The sequence below is a fragment of the Vulpes lagopus genome, chromosome 18 (genome assembly GCF_018345385.1).
Source record: "Vulpes lagopus strain Blue_001 chromosome 18, ASM1834538v1, whole genome shotgun sequence".
In the NCBI taxonomy this organism is placed as follows: domain Eukaryota; kingdom Metazoa; phylum Chordata; class Mammalia; order Carnivora; family Canidae; genus Vulpes; species Vulpes lagopus.
This window is the reverse complement of record NC_054841.1, coordinates 13,965,570-13,984,135: the sequence shown is the minus strand read 5'-3', so window position 1 is coordinate 13,984,135 and position 18,566 is coordinate 13,965,570. Positions and strand designations below refer to the sequence as shown.

At 50.6% G+C, this 18,566-nt stretch overlaps 1 protein-coding gene across 1 annotated transcript in view; it reads right to left on the bottom strand.

Annotated features, from left to right (window-relative positions):
• Nucleotides 1-1,631: 1,631 nt before the first annotated feature.
• The window catches only part of SLC13A3 (solute carrier family 13 member 3), a 75,417-nt gene continuing 58,482 nt past the window's right edge, over nt 1,632-18,566 (bottom strand). The window contains exons 10-13 of the mRNA XM_041732567.1: nt 14,749-14,861; nt 8,593-8,754; nt 6,042-6,179; nt 1,632-3,444 (exon numbers count right to left, since the gene is read on the bottom strand). Of these exons, the coding sequence (XP_041588501.1) occupies nt 3,268-3,444; nt 6,042-6,179; nt 8,593-8,754; nt 14,749-14,861 (590 nt within the window). The 3' untranslated portion in view covers nt 1,632-3,267. The remainder of the gene's footprint in view (nt 3,445-6,041; nt 6,180-8,592; nt 8,755-14,748; nt 14,862-18,566) is intronic.

Here is an 18,566-nt window from a genome sequence, read left to right as displayed (position 1 = left end):
CCTTCTGAGAAGCCCACTGTCAGGTTCAGAGGTCTGGCCTAGAATCCTTAGAGGCTCCACAGTCATCGTGTTCATTCAAGCTCCAGCTAAGCTCCCAGCTGCGTGGCCCCGGCCACATTACGTAGAGCAGAGACAAAACCATCCCTGCAGAGCTCGGTCTATATGCAGAAACATGGGGTGCCTGGGTGGTTCAGTGGATAAAATGTCTGATTTCAGCTCAGGTCATGATCTCAAGGTCATGAGATGGAGATCCGTGTTGGGCTCTGCACTGGATGTGGAGTCTGCTTCAGATTCTCTCTCTCCCTCTCCACCCCTCCCCCTCCAGCTCATAGTCTCTCTCTCTCTCAAAAAAAAAAAAAAAAAAAAAAAAAAGCAGAAACTAAAGCCAATAAGTTGCTGTGTTCTAGGGCCTTTTGGGGTGGTTTGTTATATAGCCACAGACTGAAATAGGTATTTTGGCTTGTGTTTGTTCTTTCTGACTTCTGGATGTTCCTCTTGTATTCCAGAGATGAGTCTCATGTATGTTTTCAATGATCCTGTCCCACCCCTGCCACCCACCTCTCTCCCATGCTGCCATAAGCACATGGCTGACTCCTCCAGGTCTCAGTCCAGTGCCACCTCCTCAGAAAAGTCCTCCCTGACCACCCTGGCTGAAGTCTCTGCTGAGTCAGTTTCATTGTCCAGTTTCATCTTCTTCTTAGCCCATATCATGACCCAGAGTCATTTTATTGATTAGTTTACCGGCTCACTGCCTGTCTCCTCAGCTAGAAGGTAAGTTCCACGTGGATGGAGACAGTGAATGGGCACATAACCAGGTTTTAAGTAAATGTTGTTGACTGAATAAGTGGAAGAAGGCATGAGCAAAGAAATGAATAGGACAGACCCCAGATCAGAGGGCAACATTACTTTCTCATAAATTCTGGTATAGATCCACTGGTCAAATATTTACCGAGCACCTGCTATGTATCAGAAACCGTTCCAGGTACCAGAGTTAGGGCACTCGACAAAATAAAGTTTGTGTTCTGGTAAGTTGGTATTCTAGAGGGAGACAAAGTTAATAAACAAGAAAATACATAATACAGTGGCCTGACTAAATACTAAGAAGGAAAATACAGGGCAGCCCCGGTGGTGCAGCGGTTTAGCACCGCCTGCAGCCCAGGGCCTGATCCTGGAGACCTAGGATCGAGTCCCACGTCAGGCTCCTGCATGGAGCCTGCTTCTCCCTCCTCCAGTGTCTCTGCCTCTCTCTGTCTATCATAAATAAATAAATAAATCTTAAAAGAAGAAGAAGAAGAAGAAGAAAAATACAGCAGAGTGAGGAGATGGAGAGTGAGGTGGGCAAGATTTTACACCAGATGGTCCAGGAAGCTTCTCTGGGGAGGTAACATCTGAGCAGAGACCTGAATAAAGTGAGGAAACAAGCACATATTTGGAAGTAAAGTATTCTTGGCAATGGGAACTGCATGTGCAAAGGCCCTGAGGCAGGACAGTATAGGCACGTGGCTAGAGCGGAGAGGAGAGAGCGGTAAGGAAGTGAAGTCGGGGAAGTCAATTCCATGGAATCTCTAGCTCAGGCATTCAGGGCTTTAAAGTTCTCTTATGTTCAGAAAGCAAATAAGCTGTAGGCCCAGTGTTGATTATCACTCTTTATTTTATAGTGTTTTCAATCAGAAGGATTTGAAATCACGATTCATCTGGTTACAAGTCCCTCAGGTTTCTCTGTGCATGGACTTCTTCGTCCCCTGTTTTCCAGGAGGACAGCTCCCAACCCCCTCGGGCTGTAACTGTGACTGAATACTAAGGTAGTCACATGGGAAGAGGTGGAGCCCAGCCTCCATCTCGGGGGACCTCTCCTGTCTCTTCCCCGCTGCTCCCAGGGAAGCATCCATGACTCACTCGTGCTGTACCGGGGACCAAGGATGAGTTCAGTCTCTGGGTGCCACCGTCCCAGCCCATGCTGCTCGGGGAACTTCATCCCTCAGAGATATAGGAAGGGGGTGGGGGGACAGGAGGCTTCCAGACCCCCTGCTTCTGGTGCCAGGCTAATGCTGGGTCGTTCACTGCACTTCTGGGAGTGCCCACTGGGCCTCATACTGTGCTGTTCACTGGGGCTGCCCAGATGCTTCTGCTGAAAACAGGGAGGGATCAAATCTTCCAGCACAGCCCCCTACCAGCCACTAGCTCAGGGGAAGTCTCAGTTGGCCCCCTCTGTAGAAGGTGGCTATGATATTTTCCCTGCCTGAGAAATTTTATCCTGGCCTTTTATGAGGCCCCAATTTATCTTCTGACATTTTTCCCCCTCATTCCTGAAAAATGGTGGCCTTTGCTAATTAAACATGCTTACCCCGTGGGGATGGGTAGGGAGGTAAAGACTGGCTTCTGGAACAGGTAGCAGCTGGCAGCCACAAAGGCCCCTGTGGGCGACATGTAGGAGAGTCCTCACTCTTGGGACCTTGGGTCACTTGTAAGACAGTGGGGCCGGGGCTTGGCCTGACCCCAGAATTATGGTCAAACTAAATCAGATTAAACAGGAAAATCTTAAAAGCCTTGGGTAGAGATGTTGGCTGGGGTTTCTAGAACTCCCCTGGTGTGCTCAGCACCCAGAAGAGCAGCAAGGAGGATTTGCACAGCCTCCATGTCCTCAGGAAGTCATCGATCCCTTCCCTGTTTCCAGGGATTGAAAATAACCCTGGCTGCTGGGTATCAGCAGGGGTAATATTCAAACAACGGGCACAGAATGGGCATCAACCAAGCAAAACCTACACTGGCTGTGAACAGCTGGAAAAACCATACTGGAACATTGCAGCCCCAAAAGCCTCTCTGAGGAAGGTGATATCTAAGGGCACGATGATCTCTCCAGAGTGTAACCTCAAGTAGGCCATGGGGGATGTTAGCTGTGCCCAAAGGAATCGATAGCCCCCCCCCCCACTCCAACCGTTTAAGACAAACGCCATTCTGGATTAGCTTCCTATTGATGAAATTGGGTTCTCTTGCATCCTAGCCATAAAACAGCTCAGAGACAAAGGAGCTTGTTTCCCTGGCAGCAGATCTGGGAGATATCTGGGCCCTGACCTCCATGAAAGAGAAGGAGAGGATGTCCTAGATGATGAGCCTGTGGGCCCAAGTGGACCACGGGAGGTCACCCTTGCTTCCTGCATACTGGATCACAGAAAAGAACTGCTTGATCGTCCCGTAGAGTCCTAGCAGCAGGTGATGGCAAAAGCCTTCTGGGAGGGCCCAGCCCAAAGAGAGTCCCGGGAGCGGGACTCAAAGGGTCCGAAAGGTGTTGTTGGCCAAGGCGGATGGCAGAGCTGTGATGTTGGCTGAGTGGATGTCGGCCCAGTCCGGGAAGGTGCCCAGCTGGAAGATGCTCTGTGCCCAAGTGTTCATGGCTAAGCTGAGCAGCAGGACGCCCATCAGGTTCATTGGGAGGCCTGTCCGCACCTGAAAGGGAGCCCAGATGAAGGGAGGGGTCAGCTCAGGGCCCATCCTACAGATGGGAAAACGCATGCCCAGAGTCAGGAATGCGTTCATTCAAGATCTCCGTGCCAGGACACGAATCCAGGCTGGTGGAGGCTCAAGACCCTTCCATCTTTACACTACCCTAGGCTGCCTCTCAAAGACCTGCAAATGCCTCTCCCCTCGCTCCCCACCCCCCTCCACCGGGTGGTTTCTAGGTGCCAGGGTCTGTGCCATGGAGTTGTCATGGGGATGTGTCATTCAACCCATCCCTAGGACACCCTCGAAGGGTCATTATTACTTACTTCCACTTTACGGAAGATGAAAACGAGGCTCAGAGAAGTTGCTTACCCCCATCACACAGCTTGAACATAATCTGGTTTGATCAATAACACACATGCACACTCACACTCACACACATGCTCATACACACACCTATCCACGCTACTTGTCTACTTAAGGTTATATGTATTTGTTGTGAAGAATTGGTCTCATGGAAATTTCAACCTTTTTAAGTAGCTAGAATAGGTCTGCCCGTTTGCTTCCCGGCCCCCCACCACCCCCCGCAACCTCGGGCTAACCAATTGTGCCATTCAGTCCAACCTTGGGCTGAAAATCCCGGTTTTGCATCTGGGTTTCCCCATTGGTCTACCTTAGCATCGCAAACTGCACAGTGAGAAAAGTCCCTCTCTTTTCAATCCCTTTTTTGGATCACTCAGAGACAGTCTCCCTTAGGTGCTATCATGCCCTTAACACTTCTCTCTCTTCCTTGCCGATTGCCCTCTGAACCTCTTGAACAGGGGTCCAGAACCTTCTCCAGGCCACCATTATCAGGGCGAAGGTAATTTGGTCTTTGCATTAATTTTTCGACTTACCTCCTATGGTGTACAATACCAGTTTTCCTTGTACAGATGCGTCAGAAACTCATCTCTTTAAATACTCTTATTTAGGTACTTTTAAAATGTCAGTAGATGTAGGAAAATTGTTAAGTCCAAATGGCCACGGATGGCTCATGGAAAGGGCATCAGTCGTGGAAGGGAGCATGCTGTCCTGCCTCTGCTCTGGGGTGGGGATGGGGGTTCTCTAAGCCCTGGTAACTTTGGAGGATTGGAAGGGGACTGGCCAAAGCTTTGGGGTGGCTGGGAGGAGGGCTGGGCTCCTGGGAGCCTGGCTCCGAATGCCTGGTGAGTCCCACATTGGTCACTTCAGTTACCAATGTCATCGCTCTTGGGAGCCGGCCCGCAGGTGGGCATGAGGGGTCCAGACTGGCTGGCAGCGGGCGACTCTGAAACATCTGCCCCCCCCCCCCCCCCCGCCCGACCTCCAGCTTCCTCCTGTTCTCAGGACGGGCGTTATGTCTGCATCTCTGGCCTCTTGCTTCCTCCCTAAGCGGCCACCTGCCCCACACCCACCACCAGCCCCCAACAATCTAATCCACCCCGCCTCTGCTGTTTTTCTGCTCGGCCCCATTTACTCATGTTCCCTACTTTGCCTCTGAATAAGCCCAAGATGTTCCCACTTCAAGGGGGAAGCATGAAGTTAATCATTCTCAGAGTTCTGTCCTCAGCCCCAAACACCTGACCACCCCTAAGATGAGCCAGATCCTAACATGTTCCAGGACATCAGCTTCGAATGAACCCCGGCTGACGCTGGCATCAGTCCCCCCACCTTCAGTGATTTATGCAAGAGCATCTAGTGTTCACCTGACTCCTTGAACGGACCCTGCCGTGGATTGCTAAAGGAACATGGACGTTCCCTTTTCCAATGTAAACCCCGCCTTCCCTTCCCAGTTTATCCTGGCCAGAGTCTCTGCACCTGGAGATTCTGGACCAGGAATTGGTTTAAGCACATCCTCCTCCTCTGTGATGCCAGCTTAGGATTTGCATTCCCTGAGTGCCCCGGGCAGCCAGTGGAGGGGCAGCGAGGCAGGAGGAGGGAGGGAGAGGTGGGTTCAGCAGGGGATGGAGGGGAGAGAGAAGACACTGGTGGGTCTCCCCTGCTGCCACTGCCACCCTGGTTTCTGCCTCGCCCCCAGGGTGCAGCCTGCTGCCTGCCTCTCCTGAAGATTCCAGGCACGGAGCAGTTGGCTGACCCAGTAAGAAAAAGAAAGCAGTGCCCGGAGAGAGGAGGAAGTCCCTGTTCCCTGAGGCAGACTCTGGAAAGTCATCACTAAGGCAGTGTTTCCTGAAATTGAGCATAAGAATCGTCCCAGAGTATTTACTAAAACTAAAATGGATATTCCTGGTCCCATTCCAATTCTCTCTCTCTCTCTCTCTCTCTTTTAAGATTTTTAAAAATTTATTTATTCATGAGGGACACAGAGAGAGGTAGAGATATAGGCAGATGGATAAGCAGACTCCCTATGGGGAGCCTGATGTGGGACTTGATCCCAGGACCCCAGGATCATGACCTGAGTCAAAGGCAGACAGTCAACCACGAAGCCACCCAGGTGCCCCTCCAATTGATTTAGTTAGAAACTGGGGGGGGGGGTGAAGCAGGAGCAGGGGTCCTGCCCAGATGTCTGGCCCAGCACCTGCCGTCCACCCCACCCACGGCCTCTGCTAGGACGTGCCCCCACTCACCATGTCTTTGACCAGCAAGTGTCCAGAGGCGAAGGCAATGGAGTTGGGGGGCGTCGAGACCGGGAGCATGAAGGCGTAGGAGCAGCCGACTGTGCCAGGAACCATTAAGTAGAGTGGGTGCACTCTCAGGCGGATGGCCTGGTCCGGACGCCACGACAGGGAAACAGAGAGAGGCCACAGTGACAGATGGAGGTGGTTGCAGGCCACAACAACAGACAGAGACAGAAAGAGACGCGATGACAGAGACGTGTAGACCGAGATTGGCAGAGGGGTGGAGAACAACCGCAGCCGACCAGAAGACAGGTTTAGAGGCACAGAGAGAGACATGCAGATCCACAGGCAAAAGCAGAGACAGACAAGAAGAGAACCAAAATCAAGGGACACACAGAGAAGACATTCCCAAGGTTAGTGACATTCCCCGGGGCCACATTGCATGTTCACCTGCAAGGATGGGCCTGGGAGATTCATCTAGGACACACCTTCTCCAGCCTGCGAGAGCATCTTCATACCTGGAGGACTTGCTAAAACACAGCCTGCCGGCCCCGCTTCACCCAGGGTTCTGATCCAGCAGGTCTGGGGCGGCCCCGAGAACCTGCCTTCCTAACAAGCTCCCAGCTGATGCTCGTGCAGAGAGCCAAGGCCCCGAAAACCAAGTCGCCTGCCTGGTCCTTCCCTCACCAAAAGGTCCCCTGGGCACCTTTCGCTGGGGCCTCACCAGATTTTGGAGACACAGAGAGCTCGAGGTAGCATCTCTTAATAAGCATTTCCCAATTTCTAAGACTGCGTGAATCAAACGTGTCCTTGTGTTGGCCTTGGATTCGTCACCTCTCCCAAATAATGGATTCATCAACAATTCATGTTGGCCTCCACTCTACTAGTGTGTTTAAGATAGGATATTTTTGGCTCCTCTAGGGAATTTTTATGACCTAAAGCATATACATCTTCTCAGAAAGTGCTAAATTCACCCCCTTATATCTAAAACGTTTTAGTGTTGGTGTGATAAGCAACATTTAGAACCCTGTGTCATTCCCTAGTGTCCTCTCTAGTAAGAGTTGCCTCAACAGACCCGGCTGGGTCCACGCTTCCCCTACCCCATCACCCCCCCAGGGACCCCATCTCACTCAATCATCGGCTCCCTTCCTGGGGAAGGGTGTGATTAAGTCAAATAATAGTTGGCAAGGTTTGGGGACCCCACCCCAGACTACTGGTGGGGATGTAAAATGGTGTGCCCACTTTGGAGGACTATTTTCCTACATGGAGCAAAATTATAATTGCACGTGCTCTTCAGTTCTGGGATCTCAGCTGGGCATGTATGTAGATGGAATCAAAGGTGCACAGCCACGGAAAGGTGCAGGCAGCGTTGCTGGATCACAGCAAAGGCTGGAAGCAGCCTACGTGTCCCTCGTAGAGATCTTAAATAGACCCACTGCCATCCACTCATAACAATATCCTCTAGTCCCTGAAAAAGGGTAAATTCATCTCTGTGTGCTAACCCAGTGTGATCTCCATTACAAATTCATGCAAAAATAAGCCAACTAAAACCCAAACCAAAGTGGCTCAGATAAGTGTGCCCGCCATATCACCGTTGGCATACAAAGCACATAGTTGCAACACTGATTTAATGTGACCAATTCTGGATTCTACTGAGATGATCATGTGGCTTGGTCTTCTTTAATCTATTTAAATATAGAACAATGCTGATCGGTTCCAGTGTTGATCTGTTTTGAAATTCCTCCTACAACCTCTATTTGAGCGTGATATATTCGTGATCCTGGATTTATTTTGCTATTTGCATCTTTGTTTACCTGTGAGATTGAGTTGTGACTTTTTTCTCCCCTCCCTTTGCTGTCCTTCTTTGCTTTTGGTTTCTGGGTTCTGCTAACCTTATTCCTGGATTGAATGGCTTTCTCCATCTTTCTCTGAAATCGTGTGAGTGAGGTGGGAGCTAGCTGTTATTTGAAGGTTTGCTAGTTCTCACCTCACCGACCCTCTGAGGACTGGCTGCTGATTTTTAGGGTGGTGGTTCTCAACTGCAGATGATTTTGTCCCCCTCCCTGCCCAGGGGATATTTGGCAATGTCTGCAGACATTTTTGATTTAGGGTAGTGCTACTGGCATCTAGTGGATATTGGCCAGGGATGCTGATGACTGTCCTGCAATGTACAGGAGAGCCCCTCCACACAACAGACAATTGTCCCAAAATGCCAACGGTGCTGAGAAACTCTTCTTTAGAGGGAACTTAGAACTTTGCCCACCATTATAATTTCTTCTGTGGCTGTTTGTCTACTCAAATTTTCTACTTTGTCTTAATCTGCATTTGAAAATTTATATTTTCCTAGAAAAGTCTCCAAAGGAAGGAAATTTGATACACTTTGAAAATATTTACTCTGCATTATTTCATAAAGAAAAAAATAGTATTTTTTTTTTTAAATTGGGGTCTGACACTTTCATGCCTTTCGGAAGAGGGCAAAGGCACCTGTAGCCCCTGGTGCTCCTGGGGGTAGGGGAGAGATTTCTGAAGTACCCTCCACCTCCTGCCCCAGGACTCTCACCAGCTCTGCCAGGACAGGCAGGAAGATGATGATAGTGGCTGTGTTGCTGGCAAACTCGGTGAAGAAGGCGATGACAACAGTGATGAGCAGCACAGCCAGCACGGGCGGCACGTTCTCCAGGGGGTGCAGTTGGCCACCGATCCAGGCAGACAGCCCCGACTCCTACGGGGGTGAGGGGAGCATCTGGTCATACCCCCCACCAAGCCCCAGCCACCCTCCACAAGGGCTGGGGCTAGGAAGGAGGTTAGGATGGACCACAATGATGACAGCAGTGACAACTATGCTCCTTCACAGACAGGGAGACTGGGGTTCAGAAACGGTAAATGACAGGTCCAAGGCCACACATTTGAGCTGACTGGCATCAGCTTCTCTGCTTGTTGAACTACAGTCTACTCCAACTCTGTAGGCCCAGGACCCAAACCCCTGGATCCCCAGATAATCCATTTGCTCTAAGAGCACCCCTAAGCTCCAACCTGAGTGGGAGAGGGTAACTGGACCCTCTGTGGATCATGATTAATTGTAAAATGTTAACACAATTTTGTATACAAAATATACATTGTTAATCTTATCATTACATAATAATATATACAAGATATACTGTATATCATCTGTAAAACAAATATCAAGGAGCACCTGGGTGGCTCAGTGGTGGAGCGTCTGCTTTCAGCTCAGGGCATGAACCCAGAGTCCTGGGATCGAGTCCCACATCGGGGTCCCTGCAGGGAGCCTGCTTCTCCCTCTCCCTATGTCTCTGCCTCTTTCTCTGTGTGTTTCTCATGAACAAATGAACAAAATCTTTAAAAAACAAAACAAAACATGTATCAGATATACATTAAATACTACACTATCAACATGATTAGCAATAGTAAAGATATTTGTGAGTAATGCTAAGGTTGATTATTACAATGATAACACAATATTGTATTATAAGAATCATCATTGCTGAGGCTTTACAGGTTGCTTGGCACTTGCATGCATTCCCTCCTCAAGCCCTCTCAGCCTTCCCTATGTTACAGAGGAGGACACTGAGCCTGGCAAAGTTTTCTGACTTGCCTGCAGTCCCCAAAAGTAATAACCTGAGATGTATTTCACACTCAGGGCCACATGCTTCCTCTTCTTTTTTTTTTTTTTTTTTTAAGATTGTATTTATTTATTTGAGAGAGGATGAGCAAGCATGGGCGGGGGGGAGGGTGGGCAGAGGGAGAAGCAGACTCCCTGCTGAGTGCAGAGCCTGACGTGGGGCTCCATCCCAGGACCCCGGGATCATGACCTGAACTGAAGACAGACGCTTAACTGACTGAGCCACCCAGGCGCCCTGGTGCCATGTACTTCTGTAAGCAAACACAGTCCTGCAAAGCTCCCTGTCACTTGGGCACCGTCCTCTGGACACAGCAGTTTGCCCCCCTTAATGTAGGGCGATGCCCAGAGGTGCTGACAGCCCTCCAGGACAGAGAAAGGACAGGTTAGATGGTCCCCTCTCTGGCTCCAGACTCCACTCCCACATCAGTGGTGAATTATCTCTCTGCTCTCTCTACTGACTTCTCCAGGAGTTCCTCTACCGAGGAGTATTTAAATAATCACCTGTATCCTTATTATCTTATTTAATCCCCGTAACAACTCTGTGAGGTTATATAATTACCTCCATTTTGTGGCTAAAGAAACTGAGGCACAAATTGGTGATGATTCACCTAAGTGAAAAGTGAAATGACTTGCCCTAGGATTGCAATCTTGAATTTAGAATCCGGCTCTTACTTCATTGGGCTACCTCTCCAAAAAGATGATAATACTGATCACCACCACCATCATCATCATCACCATCATCGCCACCACCATCACCACCATCATTAGCACCACCATCATCACCACCACCATCACCATCATCACACATCATCATCACCCCCATCCTCATTGAGGTGACTCTCCAGCAGGAAATGAGGGATGGGAAGGATATAAGTGTTTCTACTTGCCTACAGCATTTGCTCCCTTCTCACTTACTCTCAAGTTCCTATAACCCCAATGTATTTGTAGGTAAGTTTATTTTGTTGGAGATTAAATGAGATACACATGAAGGTGCCAGAAGAAGACTAACTTTTTAATTCATGAGATAATAAAACTATAATAATAATGAAAGTGAGGGGGTTGAAGGTGGTCCTGGTTTTAGCACCTGGTATGTATCAGCTCTGTGCTGGGCACTTTCCACACCTCATGTCATCAACCCTCAAAACAGCCAATCTCATGGGTCATGGCCAACAAATATTTATAGAGCATGTTATGTACCAGGACTCTTCTAGATGCCAGAATAGCAGTGAGTAAGACAAATATGACCCTTGCCCTTGTGGATCTTACATTCCAGTAAGAGAGACATCAATAAGCAAACAAATGAGCAGGATAATTTGGGGGAATGAAACAGGAAGGAAATAGTAAGGTGGCTATAGGGAAAGTGGCTGCAGGGGAGGTTGCTTTAGATCTGCCAGGAAGGGCCCCTGAGTTGGTGACTGTGGGACTGACCAGAGGGCCAGGACTCAAGATCTTGGGGAAGAGTATTAGGCAGAAAGAAAGCAGATGCCAAAGCCCAGGGGTGCAAATAAGTCTAGTGCGGCTGACATTAAGGGGCCAGTGGGATTGGAAGGGAGCCAACAAGGAGAGAGAGGTAAGAGCTGACACCAGGGAAGCAGGCAGGAGCCAGGCCATGCTGGGCCCTGTGTGTAGGCCAAGGAAGACTTCAGACTAGAGTCTAAATATATGGGGCATTAGGGGCAGTTTTACAGCAAGAGAAAGTGTACTGAGGACACTAAGCAGGTTTAAGTGAGTTGCCCAAGCTCAGAGCAAGCACTGGGATCTCCTTCCAGCCCTTCCGAGTCCACACAGCCAGGCTCACCCTGGACCCCATCCAAGGACCTGGCCTGGTGAGGGCACTGGGCAAGGGCCAAGAAGCAGGATGTGCCATGAGTGCTCTGGTCCCTCCTGGGGCCGGCTGTGCTGGCCTGGGCAGGGGACGGTACCAGCAGGGGTGGGGGAAGGGGGCAGCTGAGACACAAAGCCCTTGTTGAACAAAACCCCAGCGGCTGCCCAGGGCTGGGCCAGAAGCCAGCCTGGCCTCCCAGCGTGCTCAGTGGTCCTGCAGCCCAGCCCCCACTGAGAGTTCCCACCACATCCTGAACTCTCCGAGAAGCCTCTGGGGTACTGGACCATCTCCTCTACCCCCTGTCTCAGGGTCAGGCCAGGTTCATACCACCCCAATAAATGGCACCACTGCCCCCGAGTTGCTCAGGCAAGCACCTCCATGTCACCCCTGAATCTGATTCCCCCTCTTCCCTCACATTCAGTTGTAATAACCAACCCTGTCGGCTATATTCTAAGTTCTCCAGATGCATCGGCTCGTTTAATCATTGTAACCAGTCTATGACACGGCACCATTATTATTCCCATTTTACGGATGAGGAAACCGAACCGCACAGCTAAGAGGGACAAGACCCACAACTCCAGCTCAGGCAGTCTGGCTCAACAGCCTCTGCTTTGCATTGCATGGCCTCTTCAGGACCTGGGTAACAGGTCACTTCCTTTGGGAAGCCTTCCCTGATACATCCCTCCGTAGGAGGCAGTAGTTGGAAAAGTCAGACAGGATCCCAAATCCCACCAGGCTCTGCTACCTATGAGCTGTGTTACCTAGGATCAGTCAACCTTTCTGGTCCTCGGGATTCCTAAAATGGAGATGAAGAAGAGTACTTTTGCTCAGCCATCCTTTTGCTTCTTTTGAAGGCTATACTATTGTGTCTGTATGTGTTATTTGTTGGGGGGAAAATGAGTAAAACAAAATACGTCATAAAAAGGAGTCGTTGTGTAGAGAACTTGAATGTGCCACCTTGATCACCTTCAGGGAAGGCCTTGTGGCTGCCCTGGCATAACGGTTCAGGGAGCACGAGCAGCAGCCAGCCTTCACTGTCAGCCCCTGAGGGGCTGTCTCAGACCTGAGAGTCGTCTGCCCAAGGTCACACTCGCTCCTGGCACAGCTCACATGCACACACTGATGCAGGGATGCCGGGGTAGGGCCTGGCCATCTCACATCTCAGACCAATCGGGACATCTCTGAAGGGCCAGCTCGGCTCCGTGCTCCCTGTGGGGTTGGTGGAGGTGTCGTGGGCTCTGCTTATGGTCATGCTTCCCCTGCCCTCATCCTCGCCTGCTTCCCCTCCCTCCAGAGGGGGGAGCCTCGGGCACAGTTGAACCCTGCTCCCTTATCTTTACATCTCTGAGCCTGCTCCCCAGAAGTGGGACCTCCAAAAGCCACGGGATGAGGATTTAGAGAGAATGCACACAGAGTTCTCTGTGCTTCCTATTTGCTGTGTATCACACCAGCTATTGTGTTCTCTAATTACTTCCAAAACCCCCGAAGGATAGGAACTTTGATCCAATTCATAGATGATATAACTGGCGCCCAGAGGGGTTTAGAAACTTGCCCAAAGGGGCAAGGAGTGGTGGACCAGGGATTTGAATCCTGATACTCGATTCTCAAGCCTGAGCTTCTTACTAGTATACACTTTATGGATGTCTTTTACCATATCGCTGTTGGAAACTGAAAATTAAAATTGAATTAAAGAAAGCTATCTGAGAAGCAATTTCAGCTTTCCTTCACCTTAATTTCAGATTGACCCTCAACTGGTTGTGTTCTTAAATGCCTTGGCTTGCAAGGAGAGATTTAGGGTGGGGTGGGGCCCAGCATCGTGTGCTGGAGGTTCAGATCCAGCTCCAACAATCTCCTGGCTGCACAGAGGTATGCACGCTATTTAGCCTCGGGTTACCTCCGTTCCCTCATCTTTGAAGTGGGGGCAGCAATCACATCTACTTCAGCGCTGTTTATGAAGACTAACTGAGTCCCTATTTGCAAAGTGCTTCATGCAAGGCGTGCACTTGGGAAGTTCTTGAAAATGAACCATTAAGGGGCACCTGGGTGGCGCAGTCTGCTAAGCATCTGCCTTCGGCTCAGGTCGTGATCCCGGGGTCCTGGGATTGAGCCCTGCATCGGGCTTCCTGTTCAGCGGGGAGTCTGCTTCTCCTTCTGCCCCTCCCCCCACTCATGTTTTCTCTCTCGCTCTACAGTCTCTCTCAAATAAATAAATACAATCTTTTAAAAAAGAAAGGAAAGGAAAGAAAAGAAAAGAAACAAGAAAAGAGAAGAAAAGAAAGAAAAGAAAAGAAAAAAGAAAAGAAAAGAAAAGAAAAGAAAAGAAAAGAAAAGAGAAGAGAAGAAAAGGAGCTGTTAGGAGGCTGGACTCTGAAAGCAGACCTGGAGTTTGGAACCCCAGCTCCTGAGCAGAGTTCCATTATGTGACCTCAAGAGAGTTGCTTAACTTCTCTATGCCTCAGTTTCCCCACCCATAAAATGGAAATACAAATATTACCCAGCCCCTAGGGTCAGCCTGAGAGTTTGAAGAGATAACCCCGAGGCCTCACCTCCTCTGAGCAGGGCCGGCTGACTCTGCACCTGCACAGCAATGAGAGCCAGTGTTTCCTGAGAGTCTGTGCTCCCCTCCCCTCGTTCTAGCCACAGCCTTGCCTCTGAGCCCACAGAGCCCTCTAGAACAACATTCATAATAACACTAGCCAATTAACATTAGGAATCTCTAACACTTACATCATAGTGGTTAAGAGCATAGGCCATGGCACCAAACTCGCTGGATTCTAATCCTGAATCCACAGCACTGACCTTGGGCAACTCACTTTACTTCTCTGTGCCTCAGTTTCTCAATCTATAGAATGGGGATTGTAATGGCACCTCTCCCATAGCTGGTTGGGAAGTTTAAATGGGTTCATGTGTGTAAAGCGTGAGGCATGGTGCCCGGCCCAGGGGGAGCACCATGTGGTGGGATTCCTCTGTGCTCATGGAACCCCTGGAGCCAGGCTAGTAGGAGCCAGGATAGTAGGATGGATAGAAGCCCCGAGCTCATCGTGAGCTCCTTGAGAGTCAGGATCAGGCCTCACTCCTCTTATTTCTCCGCAGCACCAGGCCCTGGGTATGGGGCTGTGACACAGGAGCCAGGATTATCCTGATCTGGCAAAGGAGGAATGTGCCAGTGTAGCCTGTGCGCTCTGACCGGGAGCAGCTGGGCCAGGGCCCTGCGCCCACCCCCAGGCCTGCAGCCCACTCGCTGCTCTTACCTCACAGCCTTTGGCCATGGCAAAGCCCCCGCCCAGGAGGAGGATGACGTTCCAGGGCACGGTGTCCTGGGCCTTTTTCCACGTCAGCAAGGGCTCTGTCTCTGCGTTGGAAGCTGAGTGGAGAAAAGACGTTTAGCCTGAAGACGGGACATGGGTCCCCTGTGACACACACTCGGGACACTCAGCCTGTGGAAGGGTCACCAGGGGATCCCTGGGTGGCTCAGCGGTTTAGTGCCACCTTCGGCCCAGGGCGTGACCCTGGAGTCCTGGGATCGAGTCCCACGTCAGGCTCCCTGCGTGGAGCCTGCTTCTCCCTCTGCCTGTGTCTTTGCCTCTCAATCTGTGTCTCTCATGAATAAATAAATAAATAAAATCTTAAAAAAAAAAAAAGAAAAAAAAAGGAAGGGTCACCGGCCCCCGCAGCCCCATCTTTGCGGGGACACTTGACAGGAGGGAGTCTCCAGGAAGCCACAATCTGGCTCCAGCTTTTGATTTTGGAGCTTTAAGGGAAAAAGCCCCACGAGCATCATGAGGGGCCTCTGTTCTCTGCAGAATGAAAATAATTGTCATGGTTCCCACAGCATGAGAACCTCCTAGAACCTGGACCCCCACATGTCCATGCAGGACCTCCTTTCAATTTCCCAAAACCCCTTTTGGGGCAGTGCTGCCTTCATCCTCATTTACAAGAGAAAAGGCTCTCTTCGTCATTGACCATGTGCAGAGAGAGGAAAAAAGTGGAAGGAAATTGGGGGAAAAGAGAAGCTAAGAGTATCTTTGGTTTATGGAATTCTGGGAGGATTTTTATTTCCTCAAAAGCAACAGTGTCTGCATGCAGTGGTTAGAATGGGGACCAGCAAACTTCTCTAAAGGGTTAGGGAGCGGATACTTCAGGCTTTGCAAGCCTCTGCTGAACCAGGCTGCCACCAGAGCAGCCACAGACAAGATACAGGTGAGCTGGGCAGCGGTGTTTCCAGGAAACCTTACTTAAAAAGGGGTGTGTGTGTGTTTGGCCATTCCTGTGTCGGGAGCCTAGGCCTCGAGACAGACCCTCTGGGGTGTTGGCTCACCACACACCCTTGAACGTGACCTTGCCTGCCTGAGCCTCCATTTCCTTGGCTGACACATGGCACAGAAACAGTCCCTGGAGGGCCCTTGTGAACACTGACGAGGAAATGACGGAGCAGCCGGTCGAGAGGGACGGTCCCGTCTAGTTCACATCTGAATCCCTGCGTCACTGCCTGGCACCTGGTGTGCACTCGGAAATGCTTGTCTGCTAATGTGATGTGATATGCATAGCCCAGTGTCCGGTGCAGAGTGAACACTCTTGAAATGGAACTGTCCCTGCAGGCAGCCACCAGGGAGGTGGGGAGGACAGGTCTGGCCCATGGTGGCAGTTCCCAACTTCTTAGGACAATTCCTTAAATTTTTTTTTTTAAGATTTTATTTATTTATTCATGAGAGACACAGAGACAGAGGCAGAGACACAGGCAGAGACACAGGCAGAGGGAGAAGCAGGCTCCCTGCAGGGAGCCCGACGCGGGACTGGATCCCAGGTCTCCAGGATCAGGTCCTGGGCCAAAGGCGGTGCTAAACCGCTGAGCCACCTGGGCTGCCCGACAATTCCTGGTCACATAACTGTTGATGTTTTGTTTCTCCAGCTTTTTCCAAATTTCGAATTCTAAAATCAAAGCTGGAGATGTTGGGTGGCTTGGTCTGCTGCCTTTAGGCAATGAAGTATTATTTCATTAAAGAGGCAGACAAGGCCTAAAAAAGCAAAGGGACTTGCCCCACCTAGGAGGTAAGGGTCAGAGAGGGTGGGAGAGGCCCTGTCATCACGCAGATTGAATGAGTGACATGGAAAGCACTCGTGAGGCCACCTGTCCCACGAGAGGCACTCAACCTTCGCTCTGATTGTCTTCACTATGTTCCCATGCAACCATGCCCTCACTGCTGTTTCTTAAAAGCACAGCCTCTAACTGTGAATCTCACACTTCCAGCCCCACTGTATTCGAGTGAGCTGTCTGGAGCAGTAGCCGAAAGCACAGGCTCTGAAGCTGAACTAGATTTGAACCCCAGCTCTGCCCTTTGGCTGTGTGATTTGAGCTGCTGACTCTCGGAGCCTCAGTGTCCCCATCTGCAAAAGGGAGCAATCATGCCTCCTTGAAGACCCACTGGGGAGAAGAAACGGGTCCATGTGTGCAAAGGGTTCAGCTCTGGGTGTGGCCCAGAGCAAGTCCTTGGTCATTCATTTCACAAATATATATTGAGGACCTACCACGTGTTAAGCACTCCTCTAGGCACTTGGGGATTCAGAAGTGGCCAAGACAGAGAAAATCCCTCCCCTTAGAGAACTTACATTTCCAGGAAGGGAGGCAGGTGAGAAACCAATAAATATCTCATCTCAGGAAATTTAATGTGTTATGAAGGAAAGAAAATAGGGTCGCGGGGTGGAGAGTGACAAGGGAGGGATGCTCTTCTGGGCAGTGCAGTCAGGGATGGAAGGCTTCTCTGGGGAAGTGTCATTTGGCCACGGTCTAAGCATAGTGATGGGAGTGAGCCATGCGATATCTGGAGAAAGACTTGGAGGACAGAGAGGAAATGGAAGTCACCACTGTCATCGTCATCATCCATGGGCACAGTGCCCAGCACATAGTAGGCACTGCGTTGATACTTGCTGAGTGACCACAAAGGGACAGAAATGCAAGTGTAACTCCAACCCAGGCAAGGATGGAAGACAGTGGGTATAGTAAGAAAATCAAGGTTGTCCTGGACGCCTGGGCTCTACCCCCTGTCTCTGTTTAGCTAGCTGTGCGACCTTGATCGAGTCACTTTCTCTCCATGGAAACCGGCCGCTCCCAGGCTCCATGTGAGTCCTGAGGGCTGAGCGCTAGAGCGCATCATTTCAAGGCTGTGCGAGCCCACTGGTGGCCGAAGCACAGGCGGTGTTCGTGGAGTGGCCCCTCTCTCCTTCCACTGGAGGCAACACCTGAAACTCCAGCCTGAAGAACCTTCTGCCGAAGTGGCATTTTGTGCTCCGCAGACGGGCCAGACCCAACTCCTGGATGGGCTTTAACGCTCCTGTTCTGGGCCCACACCGTGTTTTCAATTCGAGTTAGTTGCCAATGTTTAAAATCAGGGAGATTGCATGAAGTGTTTTGCTTCTCTTGATAAATCAGGAAACCTGGCAAGATTAGTCCTGTTGTCCCGCATGGTGACACTTGGTGGAAACTGAGTCACAGCCACCTTTTCATTTAAAGGGCATTGGCTTGCCAGTTCTCCATGGACCCCACAGCACCCTGACCCTGAAGTGAAGGGTCTTGCCACTCATGAGCAGCCTCTGCTGCTCTTTTCCTCATATTGATGCTCTTCTCTGTTTCAAAAACTCTAAAGGAAAGCTGGGTGGGGGCGAGGCGGTGGGGGCGGTGGGTGTCATGAAGCACATCTTCCTGCCCCCAGTCGGCTGCACCCAAAGCCATTACCTCCCTGTGGGCATCTGAGTTTGCAAGCTTTGTTCTATCAAACCACTAAAGCCAGAGGTGAAGAGTGTCCAAGGGACATGTTCGTCCTCTAAGTGGGAAGACAAGGCCCAGACAACCAAGGAACTTACTCAGGGCCACCCAGCAACTTAGTACCAGGGCTGGGCTACCAGACATCCTCATCACAGGCCCTCGCCGGAGCCTCGGCTGAGGGGGAGCTCTGGGCCTTCTGAGCCCACCCACAGGTGACAGAGCTGCGGATGGGATCTGACCAAGGGCAGCCAGTCCACATGAGGGCTACGAAGCGGCCTGGTGGGAGAGCTGGCCAAATAAAAACAAGGC